The sequence below is a fragment of the Giraffa tippelskirchi genome, chromosome 9 (genome assembly GCF_054371585.1).
Source record: "Giraffa tippelskirchi isolate mGirTip1 chromosome 9, T2T-mGirTip1v1.2.pri, whole genome shotgun sequence".
In the NCBI taxonomy this organism is placed as follows: domain Eukaryota; kingdom Metazoa; phylum Chordata; class Mammalia; order Artiodactyla; family Giraffidae; genus Giraffa; species Giraffa tippelskirchi.
In genome coordinates this window covers 153,854,022-153,872,008 of record NC_137283.1, presented here as the reverse complement: position 1 = coordinate 153,872,008, position 17,987 = coordinate 153,854,022, and the positions used below count along the sequence as shown (strand labels likewise).

General features: G+C 39.5%; 1 protein-coding gene across 19 annotated transcripts in view; it reads left to right on the top strand.

Moving 5' to 3' along the window:
* The window catches only part of IPCEF1 (interaction protein for cytohesin exchange factors 1), a 204,801-nt gene that overhangs the window by 175,368 nt on the left and 11,446 nt on the right, over window positions 1-17,987 (top strand). For all 19 annotated transcript variants that reach the window (XM_081530343.1, XM_081530337.1, XM_081530338.1 and 16 more), the window contains one exon: window positions 5,829-6,201. In XM_081530343.1, coding sequence (XP_081386469.1) covers window positions 5,829-6,201 — 373 coding nt within the window. The remainder of the gene's footprint in view (window positions 1-5,828; window positions 6,202-17,987) is intronic.

Below are 17,987 nucleotides of genomic sequence, written 5' to 3'. Positions count from 1 at the left end.
CTGTCTAGACCAGCGTTTGTAGCATTGGTTTATATGTTGTTGTTTGGTCGCTAAGTCATGTCTGACTCTTTTGTGACTGCATGGATTATGGCCTGCCAGGCTCTTCTGTCCATGAGATTTCCCAGAAAAGAATACTGGAGTGGTTGCCATTTCCTTCTCCAGGGGATCTTCCTGACCCAGGGATTGAACTGCATCTCTTGAGTCTCCTGCATTGACAGGCGAATTTTTTACTGTTGAGCCAGCTAGGAAGCCCTTTTAGTTTATTACCAACTACTAATTTATTAATGTCAGGCACAAATGCAAAACATGGAGATTCAAAAATGATTAAAAACAGCCTTCTTTCAAGTAACTCACCAAAAAAGAGAACAAATTGATCAGCAATTACAGTAATAGTTGACAAATAAAATTATATTCCACCTGATATGATAGAAGTAAGCATGGGAGAACCAGGCAAAGACTCCTGCCTCTCCCTGAGGCAACCAGAGAAGGCTTCCTGGGGGAGCTAGCCCTTGGATGGACACTTGAATGGTTCATGGAAGGCACTGAGCTAAAAGTTCTCTGTTTGACTTGTAGTTATGGGTAGCTAGAGAGTCGTAGAAATAATGAACAGAGTGTAGCACCGCAGAGTTTACAAAGCTTATTCCTATATTGATTCTCTGTGGCAGCACTCCAGGTAACCTTAGAGTTGTGTCAATCTTTTTTCGAATGAAAACTCCCTCTGACCTGGTACATATCATCTTTTTTTCATTTGTTTGTCCTTCTTTCTAGTTCTTTTCTTTTCTTTTTATTTTTTTAATAAATTTATTTATTTTAGTTGGGGGCTAATTGCTTTACAATATTATGGTGGTTTTTGTCATACACTGACATGAATCAGCCATGGGTTTACATGTGTTCCCCATCCTGAACCCCCCTCCCACCTCCCTCCCCATCCCATCCCTCTGGGTCATCCCGTTGCCCCAGCCCTGAGCATTTGTCTCATGCATCGAACATGGAATGGTGTTCTGTTTCACATATGATAATATACATGTTTCAATGCTATTCTCTCAGAACGTCCCACCCTCACCTTCTCCCTCAGAGTCCATAAGACTGTTCTATGCATCTGTGTCTCTTATTCTGTCTCGCATATAGGGTTATCGTTACCATCTTTCAAATTCCACATATATGCATTGGTATACTGTATTGGTGTTTTTCTTTCTGGCTTACTTCACTCTGTATAATGGGCTCCAGTTTCATCCATCTCAACAGAACTGATTCAAATGTATTCTTTTTAATGGCTGAGTAATATTCCATTGTGTATATGTACCACAGCTTCCTTATCCGTTCGTCTGCTGATGGACATCTAGGTTGCTTCCATGTCCTGGCTATTGTAAACAGTGCTGCGATGAACATTGGGGTACACGTGTCTCTTTCAATTCTGGTTTCCTCAGTGTGTATGCCCAGCAGTGGGATTGCTGGGTCATATGGCAGTTCTATTCCCAGTTTTTCAAGGAATCTCCACACTGTTCTCCATAGTGGCTGTACTGGTTTGCATTCCCACCAACAGTGTAAGAGGGTTCCCTTTTCTCCACACCCTCTCCAGCATTTATTGCTTGTAGACTTTTGGATAGCAGCCATTCTGACGGGCGTGAAAGGGTACCTCATTGTGGTTTTGATTTGCATTTCTCTAATAATGAGTGATGTTGAGCATCTTTTCATGTGTTTGTTAGCCATCTGTATGTCTTCTTTGGAGAAATGTCTGTTTAGTTCTTTGGCCCATTTTTTGATTGGGTCGTTTATTTTTCTGGAATTCAGCTGCAGGAGTTGCTTGTATATTTTTGAGATTAACTGTTTGTCTGTTGCATCATTTGCTGTTATTTTCTCCCATTCTGAAGGCTGTCTTTTCACCTTGCTTATAGTTTCCTTTGTTGTGCAAAAGCTTTTAAGTTTAATTAGGTCCCATTTGTTTATTTTTGCTTTTATTTCCAATATTCTGGGAGGTGGGTCATGGAGGATCCTGCTGTGATTTATGTCGGAGAGTGTTTTGCCTATGTTTTCCTCTAGGAGTTTTATAGTTTCTGGTCTTACGTTTAGATCTTTAATCCATTTTGAGTTTATTTTTGTGTATGGTGTTAGAAAGTGTTCTAGTTTCATTCTTTTACAAGTGGTTGACCAGTTTTCCCAGCACCACTTGTTAAAGAGATTGTCTTTTCTCCATTGTATATTCTTGCCTCCTTTGTCAAAGATAAGGTGTCCGTAGGTGCGTGGGTTTATCTCTGGGCTTTCTATTTTGTTCCATTGATCTATATTTCTATCTTTGTGCCAGTACCATACTGTCTTGATGACTGTGGCTTTGTAGTAGAGCCTGAGGTCAGGCAGGTTGATTCCTCCAGTTCCATTCTTCTTCCTCAAGATTGCTTTGGCTATTCGAGGTTTCTTATATTTCCATACAAATTGTTAAATGATTTATTCTAGTTCTGTGAAAAATACCGTTGGTAGCTTGATAGGGATTGCATCGAATCTATAGATTGCTTTGGGTAGTATACTCATTTTCACTATATTAATTCTTCCAATCCATGAACATGGTATATTTCTCCATCTGTTTGTATCCTCTTTGATTTCTTTCATCAGTGTTTTATAGTTTTCTATATATAAGTCTTTTGTTTCTTTAGGTAAACATATTCCTAAGTATTTTATTCTTTTTGTTGCAATGGTGAATGGTATTGTTTCCTTAACTTCTCTTTCTGTTTTCTCATTATTGGTGTATATGAATGCACCAATAATGAGAAAACAGAAAGAGAAGTTAAGGAAACAATACCATTCCATCTAGTTCTTTTCTTATTCCCTTTTGCCCCTCACCCTTCTTTTCTCTGTTCAAAAATCGACTTTATAAATGCTACATGGTGCTGGAAAAAGTGGATTGGAAGCATTTGCTGTGTGTTTGAGGAGTACCACAAGAGAGTACATTTCCTAGAAATTTCTGATGCTCATTAAATATCTTTCTTCAGTCTTTAAGCAGAGTTTTCAGGTTCAAAAAGGCTTATGAAGAGTGCTGCAGCAACAGCTTTTTGCACAAATAACTCATTTTGCTATAATCAAATTACAATAGTATCAGTGGGAGCAACAGGAAAAGCTTATACTTGGTCTCTTTTCAGAAAAGGAAACTGATCACCCTGAAGCCAAGTTTGACTAAAATAGCTCACAATAGGGGACCTTGTCAGGACTGGGCCTGAATGGGTAGTTTTGTTAATATTTATTCTGTAGATCTTGTTAAAGAGTAAACAAGTCTTGGCGTTTATTTGGACAGTTTGGTAGGGGGTGTATTAGCTCCTTCAGATAACTAGTGGGGGGGGAGTTGGGTTTTTTTTAGTGAAATAGAGATCTTGGATCTCCCAGCTAAGTGGTCTAAGTGGTTGAAGGCAGCCAGTTTGAAAGCTCATTGACATTCCCGAAAGGAAAATTTTCAAGTCATGCCAAATATATTGTTATTAGGAAGATATGTGTGATGAGTTAGTATCTTCAGGTAGTTCAGTTCAGTCACTCAGTCATGTCTGACTCTTTGCAGCCCCATGGACTGAAGCATGCCAGGCTTCCCTGTCCATCACCACTTCTGGAGCTTGCTCAAACTCACATCCATCAAGTTGGTGATGCCATCCAACCATCTCATCCTCTGTCGTCCCCTTCTCCTTCTGCTGTCAATCTTCCCCAGCATCAGGGTCTTTTCCAATGAGTCAGTTGTTTGCATCAGGTGGCCAAAGTATTGAAGCTTCAGCTTCAGCATCAGTCCTTCCAATGAATATTCAGGATTGATTTCCTTCAGAATTGACTGGTTGGATCTCCTTGCAGTCCAAGGGGATCTCAAGAGTCTTCTCCAACACCACAGTTCAAAAGCATCAGTTCTTCAGTGCTCAGCTTTCTTTATGGTCCAATTCTCACATCCATACATGACTATTGGAAAAGCCATTGCTTTGACTAGATGGATCTTTGTTACCAGAGTAATGTCTCTGCTTGCTGTCTAGGTTAGTCATAGCTTTTCTTCCAAGGAGCAAGCATCTTTGAATTTCATGGCTAGAGTCACCATCTGCAGTGATTTTGGAGCCCAAGAAAATAAAGTCTGTTACTGTTTCCATTGTTTTCCCATCTATTTGCCATGAACTGATGGGACCAGATGCCATGATCTTAGTTTTTTGAATGTTGAATTTTAAGCCACCTTTTTCACTACTTAGTATCTTAGCTAGATGCTTTAGTGCCATGGCTCAGTGGTTAAAGAATCTGCCTGCAATGCAGGAGACACCGGAGACACAGGTTCTGAACGTCCCTAGGTCAGGAAGATCTCCTGGAGGAAGAAATGACAATTCATTACACTATTCTTGCTTGGAAAATCCCATGTACAGAGGAGCCTGGCAGACCATAGTCCAAAGGGTTACAAAGAGTCAGACATGACTGAGTGACGAATACATGCTGCTAAAAAGTGGATTTATTGCTTATTTGACGATCCATGTCTGGCTTGCAGATAGCTAGGCATTCATTGGATATTTACTGACTTTTTCCATCAGAGCATAGAGCTTAGGACCTGAAAAATTCTTGGGAACATATTAATTTAGAACAAAGTCAACTATCTTAAATTAGTTGCAATCATTCTGAGTCTTTTGGGAGAGGATCCTACTTTGCTGTTTGGCTTCTTCCCTCTAACAGTCTCCTCCCTACCATTTCCTCCACTTCCTTGGAGTTCTGGATGCTTGAAATTGACAGGAGTACCTTATTGGATGACATAATGAAATGGAACCAGAGTGCAGACTTCTCTATCTTCTCTGCCATTGGAGATATAGGGTAACCCCTAGAGCACTGGTGTTTAGACTTTTGGATTTTTGTTGACCAGTAAAACTAAAAATGGAGGACCAGCATCTAGTTGCCAAATCTTTATTTTACTATGCAGAACATTAAAAAAACTCCCAAAAGACAAGGTAATAGCTACCATTACAATTTTCCAAAAGAAAGCATATATTTTAACACCAATATTTAATAAGGATAAAATGTCAGAATAAATGAGGTCCTTCCCAAGAGAGGACATTGGTGATGTTGCATTGATAGACTGGTGAAAATTTTACCAAGGTTGTCATTCACCCTTGGATTGTATGTCAGCAGCTGCTTCCAGAAGATCCTACATCATCAACCCATTTCTCATAGTTGTTGGTTTCCTTTAATGAATTAGGACCCTGCATATGTATTCTTGTCTTTTTTGGAGAAAGTTTATTGACATTTTAAAATTATTGAAGAGTGGATGAGTTAACATTAGTTCACCTGATTATGTAGTTATGAGCTGATACTGGTCATGTGCTAAAGAAGATCTGAAAAATATTTGAGGGTGTAAATATATGTGTTTTGTCTACATCACTGGTCTTCCATTCAGTTCATATTATTATGCTTCCTGTTTGGCTCCAGCTTTTGCTTTCTTTTAATCACCTTCCTTAGGAATTTTTGCCCAAGCAGTGAAAATTCAGTGATAGATTGTAATCTACTTTTTGCTCAAAGTGTCCTTCAGTGTTCCAAAGAATTCCCCAAAGGGATCTTAAAGTATCTGGAGAGCGTTGAAGAACAGAGTAAATCATGATGCGGAGGTTCTTTTCAGATCCTAGTCATAAATTCAAAATTATACAAATTGATTTGGGAAAATGGCATCATCATGCCTATCACACAGGTATAAACACCATCTAATTTTCTTTCAACTCTTTTATTATTGGTCCCTTTTTGAAACACTGGCATAGCATACCTTCATTGAAACTGAAAAGTAGAGAATGTTGACTTAATCATGATTTATTTCACTCTCTTTTGGTTTTGTTTGTGAAAAACAGGCTGCACAGCAGGCATCTTCATCTTCACCCAAATTGAGTGAAACATCACGTTCCTTCTCTTCCATGGAAAACATAAAAAAGACTCCCAGCAGTTTGTCTTCCTCCATATCAAGAGAAAGACAGTCCTGGATTGACGTGGTTAGCGGCTCATCTGCCACTGAAGATATGGGACAGTCTGTGACATGTGCTGTGCAGTTGCTCCCACCTGCCCCCTCAGAGGCAAACGGTCCTGGGGCCCTGGAGAACAACGCTGATGCATCAGAAAGTGGATTTTTGAACTCTCTGTCGAGTGATGACACTTCTTCCTTGTGTAGCAACCTCGACCATCTTACTGTCCCAGACAAACCTCCTGGATCAAAGATGACAGACAGAGGTAAAAGCAAGAAATTATTATTTGTTTTAACATAATTTTATTTATTTATTTATTTTATTTTTGGCTATTCTGGGTCTTTGTTGCTACGCGCGCTGCTTTCTCTAGTTGCAGCGAGCTGAGGCTACTCTCCAGTTGCGGTGTGCGGGCTTCTCCATACGGTGGCTTTTCTTGTTGCAGAGCATGGGCTCTGGGTCATGTGGGCTCAGCAGTTGTGGCTCCTGGGCTCCAGAGCACAGACTCAATAGCTGTGGCACATGAGCTGAGTTACTCCGTGGCATGTGGGATCCTTCTGGACCAAGGATTGAACCTGTGTCTCCTGCATTGGTGGGCAGATTCTTTGCCACTGAGCCACCAGGGAAGCCCTAAAAAATTATTTACTCTTTTCAGAGCACGAGTATTTGTATGTGGATGTAGAACGCTAATGTGGATTGTAGAAAGAATGTTGAAAGTCGTGAATGATTCGATAATTAAACAGTCAAGTGAGGCTAAGTCCGGAGGTTACTTCTGTAGAGGACGTTGCATGCGGAAATCTTCAGCTTCAAGGCCATTCATTGCCCACTGTGTGTGTGCTTAGTCACTCAGTTGTGTCTGACTCTTGCAACCCCGTAGACTGTAGCCTGCCAAGCTCCTCTGTCCATGGGATTCTCCAGGCAGGGATACTGGAGTGGGTTGCCATTCCCTTCTGCAGCCCACTGTAGGTGTCACTAACCAAATGCTTGCAACTATGAGACATGTTCACCAAATAATGATATCTTTTCACCAATCCGGGATAAAGTTTGAATTTTCTTTGTTTTTTGTTTTAATTAATTATTTTTTTTGAAAGATAATTCCTTTACAGATTTTTGTTGTTTTCTGTCAAACCTCAGCATGAATCAGCCATAGGTTGTTTTTTGTTTGGTTTGGTCCCATGTCCTCTGCTCTGGAGCTTGTGGTGACTAGATCAGCATTTTGTAGATGACATTACCTCCTTGGTTTGAAACATGTGTGGAGCAGCCACCTTCCCTAAGCTATCACCGCAGATAAGGGCTGGGTCCTAAGCTAGTCAGCTGCTGAGGAGCCTGCCCATGTAGGTAACGGGAAGAGGCAATCTGCGTGTACTTCGGAGGGCATCACTACAACTTTAAAACCAAAGGAGAGTACAGCTTATGTATTAAAAAAACGAAAAAAAAAATCGTTTTAAGTCTTAGCAAAAGAAAGAGTTACTGGAGTATAGAAATGAAGAGCGTGAGCCTTCTTAATGTTGTTGTTGTTCAGTCTCCCAAGTCGTGTCCGGTTCTTTGCGACCCCTTGGACCACAGCACGCCAGGCTCCCCTGTCCTCCGCTGTCTCCCGGAGTTTCCTCAAGTTCATGTCCATTGAGTTGGTGATGCTATCTAATACTTCTTAATACTCCATGGTAATAGGTCTTTATCTTTTATCCAGACTAACTTTAAAACAATGATTAGTTTTCAATCATGATGGATTGTTCCTGATGGTCTGTGCCTTATTCATTCCACTGTCAAACAAGCTTACCTGATAGGAGATACTTAAAAATGAGAGAATGATGAGTTGACTGGCTAAATTTCCAGGATCGCCAGCCATGGTGATCTGATGGTGTAAATGACTGCTTCCGCCCCCTCCCCCAGCTTTATCACAGACAGTTCTTTAAGTTCTCAAATTTTCCTATGTACCCTATTAATTTGATATTTGGTATCAGAATAATTTTGGAAAAGGAAAAGGTACCCTACTCCAGTATTCTTCCCTGGAGAATTCCATGGACAGAGGAGACTGGTGGGCTACATACAGTCCATGGGATCACAAAGAGTTGGACATGACTGAAGTGACTTAGCACAGCATAGAATATCAGAGTAAGTTAGGCCAAGGATTAGAACTCTACAGACCTTGGTGTGTGTGTGTGTGTGTGTGTGTGTGTGTGTGTACAGCATTTATTTGAATTCTCAGACTGGGAACTCATTCTCCAAGTCACCACAGTTGTCACCACTCCCTATGGCCTTATCTGAAGATGCTTCACACAGTTGAACTACCTGCTGGGCCCCTGATGGCATGATATCTTCAGGAGAGCTTGAGGACAGGCTCTTTTATTTTGTTAATTTATTTAGTTTTCTGGCCATGCTCCTGAGGCATGTGGGATCTTAGTTCCCTGACTTCCCTTGTGACACAGACATTAAAGAATCTGCCTGCAATGCAGGAAACCAGCATTTGACCCCTGAGTTGGGAAGATCCCCTGGAGAAGGGAATGACAACCCACTTCAGTATTCTTGCCTGGAAAATTCCATGGATAGAGGAGCCTGGTGGGCTACAGTCCATGGGGTTGCAAAGAGTCAGACACGACTGAGCAACTAACACTTTCACTTTTAGGGATCGAACCCATACTCCCTGCACTGGAAGTTTGGGGTCTTAATCACTGGGAAGTTCCCATCTGATGGCATTTTGTTGGGTACCCTTAATTAATGCTAATGATCTACTTTATGTTAGTAAATAAAGTTATTGCCAAAATAACCTGCTTCTAGAGGTGAACGAGGTCGGGTAGGAGGGAGAATGGAAACAGCACCACTGATGAGTAAGGGGAGATGGGTTAATATTGGACTGTACAGGATAGAAGGCAGGAGACTCAGGCTGGCTTCAGCTTGGGGAGGTGCTGTCATATGAAGATACTGGGCTTCATTTGCACCTCTGTAGAGGTTCGAAATTGATGTAAATTTTGAGGCCAATGGTTCACGTAAAAAGGAAATAATTTTTGATTCAACATTAGAAACTTATTTTTAACATTGAGAATTGTTCAAAATTGAACAGGCTCCTTGGAAAGTAATGCATTCCTCATTGATGAAGGTGTTTGCTCTTTCTGAGACAACCATTTTCATTGTGTATTAATTGCATATTTTGTGTTGATTACAATTTTTGGTCTTATGAAGATATACTAAAGAGGGAATTTAAGCATCTTGAACTAGATTGCCTCTAACTTGATGTTTAGAAGATCCTTTCAGATACAGGATGGGCAGAACTAAAGAAAATAATGAAAAGGACCTTATTTACTCTTTCCTGTTACCAACTCTTACTTTAATCATTGGACCATTGGTAGGACTAAACAGTTTCATGTGTGCACAAATAAACTTGCACACATGTACACACACCCAGCATCTAGGATGAGGATGGCTTCAGAAGCAAATGAGAGTAAAATTCCATTCTCGTTCATTCTCAAGAGGTAACTCTGCAGATTGAGTTTTCCTTTAGGACGAAAGATCTGATAGTCACAGGACAATGCCTGCAGTTCTTGTCCGTGTCTAATGTCATTCTGGGCATGCGTATGCTGCAGAGCCTGGCTGAGTACCAACAGATCTTTTAATTTCCAAAGGAAGAAACCAGATATTTTAACATTTTCAGTTAGGTGCAGAGTGACCAATGAAATCTGTGTGCTTCTTCAGACAACTCCACACAAAGGTATTCCTTTGGGTAGAAAGGAAGAGAAAATAAAACTATTTTTCCCTTCATTGATTTGCTGGCATTTGCCATATGGTACAGAATGTTTGCTGTTGCTTTTCCCCTCTGCTGGGGATTTGGTCAAATTCCCAGCAGAGTTAAACCACAGAAAGTCATTGCTATGGAAACAGCAACCCAGTTTTTGCTTGCGTTTGCGATGACATGTTGAGTAATCAGGTTGCGAATTTGTGTGTGTGTTTTACATATATGTTTGTGTGTTGGAAAAGAAGGTAGCTTTTCATTTTTGTGACTTCTAAAAATTATTATTTTTTATCTGCAGGTTAAAGAAGTGCTAAAATTCCTGTGTCTGAAATATGGTTCAGGATGCTTTTATTAATATGACAAGGATTGAAGTTTCAATCCCTGAACAAAGTCTATGATAGGAGTTAGGATTTTAGATTAAGTCCCAGTCTCAAGATGTGTTTGCTGGAGAAAGAGGCTTTTATCCTAGAAAAGATTCTTAAAGGTTAATAACTGAGCCCAGAAATAAGCAAACAGCATGTATTATAGCCTTCTTTTTATTTAGACAATGAGAGAAATATTTTACAGTTGGTATGCAATTAAAACTGTAGTTGCTAGAATTTTATACTGCAGTTAAACCCTTTTAGACATCTTCCTCCACAGAGTAAGCTATTTAAACAATACATGGTGTTAATTGCATCCTATTGCCTTTCCACACTGATAGATCCAGAGGTCTTCATAATCTTCACTGAGTCTTTCCACAAAGCGCAGCAGGGAAAGAGATGATGAGGTTAATGGAATGTTCATCTATGTTCAGTTTTACTCTATCCTGTTTCTTTCTTTTATGAAAGGTTATTTGGCCCATGACTCATGCCTGTGTGATGATGACTCACATTGCATTTTTCTACTTATATTATGTTGACAGTGTGAGACGGTTATACTTACCCCATGAATGAAGTGGCCATACGCTGGATGCTGACAAGCTGAATAATCAGTAATAAGTGTGTGTGCTAAGTTGTGTCTGACTCTTTGTGGCTCCATGAACTGCAGCCTGCCAGGCTCCTCTGTCCGTGGGATTCTCCAGGCAAGAATACTGAATGGGTTGCCATGTCCTCCTCAGTCAGAAATAAGACTAATATCCAATTTATGCAAATAAATTGTCAAATAGAAGTACAACAAGGTTGGACGTGGGAATCATTTTGAATAGGATGCATTTTTAATGAAGATATACACATAACTAGAGGATGCATGACATCCCAGGAAAGTGACATAAATGAGCCAGATTTTAGAATTTAGCAATTACCAAAAACCTGACCAAATACCAGTTTTATGTGCATGCTGATGTTTTTTTGTCTGCTTAGAGTATGAGCAGATGTAGAAATTTTTTGTCTGCATTAACTATTTCACCTAATCCAGGGTGCTCTTATGATTGGAAGAATATGTTTTAAAAACAAATGGACTCTGAGGGAGAAGGTGAGGGTGGGACGTTCTGGGAGAATAGCATTGAAACATGTATATTATCATATGTGAAACAGAACACCATTCCATGTTCGATGCATGAGACAAGGGCTCAGGGCCGGGGCAATGGGATGACCCAGAGGGATGGGATGGGGAGGGAGGTGGGTGGGGGGTCCAGGAAGGGGAACACATGTAAACCCATGGCTGATTCATGTCAATGTATGGCAAAAACTATTACAATATTGTAAAGTAATTAGCCCCCAACTAAAATAAATAAATTTATAAAACAAAAAAAAAACAAAAAAAAAAAACAAAAACACAAATGGAATATTTGTTTTAAAAATGTAAAGCTACTTATTAGAATCTTGGGTAATGAGCTCAACGTCAGGTTATTTCTGGAAATCACTGCCACACAGGCAATAGTAAGACAACAAGAGAACATCAAACACTAAAGATCGCCCAATGGACTAGGTTTATTCTTATCAATAAAAGCAATGACACAGTACAGGGGTACTGAGTTATCTTGCTTAATAGAAACATCAAATATCCATGAGAAAATATTAATAGATATCTGACTGGTAGAGAAGGTAAATCAAATATAGGAAATATGAGAAACCAAAGTAAAATTAGTCTCAGAGTTACAGGAACACAAGATTATACTTGGTTTATACTCAGATGCTGTCTCTGACTTTTTCTCAATCTGTTTGATTTTTTTCTTATAGAATTTCCTTTACCTGCCATCATTTTTTTAGACCCCAACTTTGCATTCTCCATTTCTGTGCCCTTATACCTTTGTTGTCTTTGGGGTCCAGCCTACCCTGATAGCTCCTGATGTGAACTGGTTCATTATCACCAGGTGCCCGGTTCAAACACCCAAGCAGAGAATCTGATTCTCCAGCCTGTATCTTAAGTTGCTGAGCAGCTTATGAATTTCCTCTCCTAGTATTAAGTGCCCTGTGAGAACAGAATTTAAGGTATAAAACTTGGGCACCTCAGAAGCAGAGGCTCTGGGTGGGGACTTTTCCCTCGGAAGACAGAGTAGAGGGGCCAGAGATCTGAGCCTTGGTCTCTCCAGCTACCATCTTGATGACTATGCATTATCTGATTTGAAATCCTCTTCCTTGAACTTCATTCAAAGACAGTGTATCAGATATATTTATAGCATAAAGCATATTGTTTAAGGCAATGAGCTTTGGGTCAGAACTTAGATTTGTTTCTTTGTGAATTTGGTCAAAGTTTTTAATCTTTCTGTGTCTTGACATTCTCTCCTTTATATCAGGAGTAATAATACTTCCTTGTAGAGTTGTTACAAAGGTATTAAGATAATGTTGGTATAGTAGTTAAAACAGTGCCTGTTACGTGGTTAAAAGTTCAGTACATGAAAGCTGTTTCCACCAGCATCAACAGCAGCAGAGATAAATAGTCCATCTGTCTCTAAAATTATACTATGCTAATATTCTTGGTTAGTAGTATCCTTATGAGTAAGATAAGTTGTCCGGATTTATCTTAGTTGCATAAATTAAATTTGTCTGTCATTATGCAGAGTTGAGTCATTAATTAGAGGAAGCCTGTAAAATGCTTTTAATCTCTTTGCATCACTTGCTATTGTTTAGTCACTAAGTTGCATCCAACTCTTTGAAATCCCATGGACTATAGCCTTCCAGGCTCCTCTGTCCATGGGATTCTCCAGGCAAGAATACTGGAGTGGGTTGCCATTTCCTTCTCCAGGGGATCTTCCTGACCCAGGGTTCGAACCCACATCTACATTTGGAGCAAGATTCTTTACCACTGAGCCACTAGGGAAGCTTGTCAGGTGCTAAAGTGAATCACATTTGTAAAGTCTTAAAGTATGAATGTCCAAATGACTGTGTAGTTTTATCTTCTCTTTGTAACAAGTAACTTTCATAGTCTTTCTTTTGTCAAGTACTTAGAACACTGCATATGAAACAGGAAGTATGGTTTTCTATGTAAACCTTTTTAAGTGTTTCATATTTAGGAATGACTATCTTCCTTGGGAGATCATTTAGATTTTTCCAACCTCAAAAAGTTTTCCTTTCAAATTCTTATATGAAATATCAGATGGCATGTGAATTCCCCTCTTGTCTCCTGAAGTCGGCTTTTATGTTCTGAACAGAAAGTAAAAAACCCACAGTCTAGAAAGCACAAGGAAGCACCAAAAATAAGATGGTGGGGGAGGCCAAGTTGACAGTACAGCATTTAAAGAGATAATCTTCATACAGTGTTCTCAACAACCGAATTCCAGACTTACTGGAGCGTGTGTGTACCGTCAGAAGCACACAATAGGCTGAGTACGGGGGAGGTGGCAAGAGAGGAGTGCCTGCATTTGGCATCATCTTGGAAAGGAAGGAACTAGTAACCATTAGTTAAAAGTGTTGTTTTATCTTTTGCTCATGTCAATAAGAAAGATCTTGTTAAAAAAAAAATACCATCCCTTTCTTGAGTCTAAATCATTAGATTATTAACCTAAATTTGGAAAATGTTTTATGTCTGACCCCTTCAGACATTCTGAGTGAGTCTAACTGAAGTAAAGGGTCTGTAACATTAACCTCAAATTCCTACCAATTCAATGTATGAGATACTGATGCTTTAGAGCAAGGATTCAGGGATCCTTCTTTGAGCAAGCCAGATATTTTTTTTTTTTTTAATTAAGCTATGGCGCAGAGAAAGAGATGCTGCTTTCTGGATGAGTCCCAACTTTCTGGTTGTAATTTCAGCCCCTTTCTCTTCCAATGGACTGAGACAGGTTCTGTGTGACTAGCTGTTGGGAAGCAACCCAGCCTTGCTACTCAAAGCATGTCCAGGGGCCAGCCATTCTGACATCACTGAGGAGCTCGTTAAAAATTTAAATCTCAGTGCCTGCTGTCCTGGACTGAATCAGAAGCTGCATTTTAACAAGATCCCTAGGTGATTGCTTATTAAAGTTGGAGGAAACTCATCCAGAAGTGCACAGGCCTGCACAGCGTGGAACTGAACTCTTGTTCCTAATTTTATACCGATTTACATTTTGGAAAGATTGCGTGCTGTTTTTCAAGAATCTCCACATTTTTTCTCATCTGTAACATAAAAATAGTTTTCATCTTCCTCGGCAAGGAACTTGTGAGGCTTGATGAGATAGACTACAGTGTGCCTTATGGGAAGAAGGAAATTAAAGTCCTGTTATTTTATGTAAGAAGACTAAAATATGCGCTTGAGAGGAAGGCTAGCAATTGCATGGGAAACACTTGATTGTCAGACAAAATTCATTTTATTTTGCCACAGAAGACAAAGGAGGTGAAGATAATGAACTTGGCTTCTGTTTACAGTGGGAGAGAGACCAAATGCCTTTCCTGCCAATCATTTTTTGCTAGTTTGCTCTTTTTATAATCTGGTAAAATAAGGGACTAATCTGGTGTTTTCTAATATGAAATTAGAATTTAGAAAAATATTTACATAAGAAAAGATGAAAAGGAGATTTAAACAAATGCAACTTTATTGAAAAGCCTTTGAAAGGTGTGGGGGTAGCCCTGTAAGATTAGCCAACCATTGCTAGTCTTCATGTAATGACTAGTAAAGACTTTCATTTCTGCTTTGAGGTTAGGTGCAAGCTGTGTTTGATATGCTTGTACTCTTTGGCTCTTTTTTTGTCCTATGCCCCTACTTATCATCTGCCTCCATTTTTATTGGATCTTCTGTTCATGGTCCTGTGAAGACCTAGGCACCAGCCATTAGCAATAGTAAAATAGTGTAAAATCCCCATCTAGGTCATGGACAAGGTTGGGTCACAGGTCTTACCTCTGAATATCTAGTAAAATGTTGTGTATCCCACAGATTATTATGCAAAAAAAGCAATCAAGGTATTTTCTTGACTCTTAACATCATCATTTATTATTTTCTCATCTTTCCCTTTGTGAGTGATTCTGGAATCAGGTAATTAGAGGTCAGACATGCAGTCTTCTAGTCTCAGGTTTCTTTTGAGGAGGGACGAAGAGATGAGAGGTAGAACATAATGGTAATTTCAATTCATTTTTCTCCATTTTTCCAGCAGCTGAAAACTTTCTATGAATATACTCACTCTTTACTACTATCTCCAATTTCTAAGTGAATCCCAATGAGAAAGTGTTTGTTTTTTGAACACTGTTTGGTCATATTTTAGGTAAACTGTATTAACTTTTTGTAATTACAAAAGGTCTACTTTACCTGCATATTAATTTGAAAGTTCCACTATTTCTAGGAGGAGCAAGTTACACACACACACAGACACTCACACATACATCCTTATGGCTAGTGCCCTGAAGTTTAATTTAGAGAAGGAAATGTGTGGGGGAGAGGGAGATAATCTGTGATTTTTTTTTAATTTAAAGGTAATATATATTCATAAAAATATATTAAATAATATAAGATTATCCAAATAAACCATCTTCTTTTTCATTTAGGGAATGTATTTTATGCCATGTTATTCCAAGATACTAAAGCTTGTTTTCATCCTTGCTGATTTACTGTCGGTCAAATTAGATATAAGATCTTATAATCATTTTACTCTGACATAATTACAAATTAATGTGCTAGTCAAAAATAATTTTATTTTCTATCACAATCTTTAGTAGCACAACTGAGCATCTTTGTGCACACAGAGAAAGTAATTATTCTGTTTATTTTTGTTGTATACTTATTTTGCTAATTTCTTAAAGTTTGTTAAATATGTATTACTTTAAAAATACTGTAGTATTAAAAGCTATGTGAAAAAAGTAAGTGAAAGTGCTAGTCACTCAGTCCTGTCCGACTCTTCACAACTCCATGGATGTAGCCCACCAGGCTCCTCTATCCATGGAATTCTCCAGGCAAGAATACTGGAGTGGGTGGCCATTCCCTTCTTCAGGGGATCTTCCCAATCCAGAGATTGAACCCGGGTCTCCTTCATTGCAGGCAGATTCTTTACTGTCTGAGCCACCAGGGAAGCCCTAAAAGCTATATATCCAGACTTTATTTGAAGTAGAGTCCTGCCTGCCTATCTGTAAAAAAAAAGACGTATAAAATTACAGTGATCTTGTGGGACTGAAAACTCATGGAGTCCTCAATGCTAATGTTACCCTCTAAGAGTCAGATGTCTTTTACTTTCAATTTCTTAACACTTTCTAATGTCTCCAGCTTAACTCCAGGAGTGTACCAAGTTTAGTATTTTTCCTATGCACGTGTCATCAATTATCATGATAATATTATTAAAGCCTACTTTTTAACAGCTTTATGAGATATATTTCACGTATGCACGCCTGTCCAGTTTCTCGGCTTGGTCTGACTCTTTGCGACCACATGCACTGTAGCCCACCAGACTCCTCTGTCCATGAAATTTTTCAGGCAAGAATACTGGAGTGGGCTGCCATTTCCTTTTCCCGGGGATCTTCCTGACCCTGGGACTGAAACTGTGTCTCTTGCATCTCCTTATTGGCAGGTGGATTCTTGAAAGTGAAAGTCGCTCAGTCGTGTCCAACTCTTTCTGACCCCATGGACTATACAGTCCGTGGAATTCTCCAGGCCAGAATACTGGAGTGGTACCTTTTTCCTTCTCCAGGGGATCTTCCCAACCCAGGGATCGAACCCAGGTCTCCCATATTGTAGGCAGATTCTTTACCAGCTAAGCCACAAGGAAAGCCCAAGAATACTGAGTGGGTAGCCTATCCCTTCTCCAGCGAATCTTCCTGACCCAGGAATTGAACTGGGTTCTCCTGCATTGTAGGCAGATTCTTTACCAACTGAGCTATCAAGGAAGCCAACTTTCACTTTCACTTTCACAATCCAATGTGAGGTGTGGATCACACCACACAAGGAAAACCCCATACACATTAGCTGTCATTCCTGCTTGTCCCCTCCTCAGCCCCGGGCAACCACTTATCTACTTTCTGTCTCTATAGATTTGTTTATTCTGGAAATTTTATTATAAATGTACAATACGATATGTGCCTTTTGTTACTGGCTCCTTTTACTTCAAAGATTTTTTCGCAGTTCATCCGTGTTTTAGTGTGTGTCAGGACTTCATTTCTTTTAATGACTAATACTCCATTCCATGCCTTGATTCATGGACCTAATATTCCAGGTTCCTATGCAAAAAAGCAAAATGACTGTCTGAGGAGGCCTTACAAATAACTGAAAAGAAGAAAAGCAAAAAGCAAAGGAGAAAAGGAAAGATATACCCACTTGAATGCAGAGTTCCAAAGAATAGAAAGGAAAGATAAGAAAGCCTTCCTCAGTGACCAGTGCAAAGAAATAGAGGAAAACAATAGAATGGGAAAGACTAGAGAACTCTTCAAGAAAATTAGAGATACCAAGGGAACATTTCATGCAAAGATGGGCACAATAAAGGACAGAAATGGTATGGACCTAACAGAAGCAGAAGATATTAAGAAGAGGTGGCAAGAATACACAGAAGAACTGTACAAAAAAGATTTTCACATCCGAGATAATCACAATGGTGTGATCACTCACCTAGAGCCAGACATCCTGGAATGTGAAGTCAAGTGGGCCTTAGGAAACATCACTACGAACAAAGCTAGTGGAGGTGATGGAATTCCAGTTGAGCTATTTCAAATCCTAAAAGATGATGTTGTGAAAGTGCTGCATTCAATATGCCAGCAAATTTGGAAAACTCAGAAGTGGCCACAGGGCTGGAAAAGGTCAGTTTTCATTCCAATCCCAAAGAAAGGCAGTGCCAAAGAATGCTCAAACTACCGCACAATTGCACTCATCTCACACCCTAGTAAAGTAATGCTCAAAATTCTCCAAACCAAACTTCAGCAATATGTGAACCGTGAACTTCCAGTTGTTCAAGCTGGTTTTAGAAAAGGCAGAGGAACCAGAAATCAAATTGCCAACATCCGTTAGATCATCGAAAAAGCCAG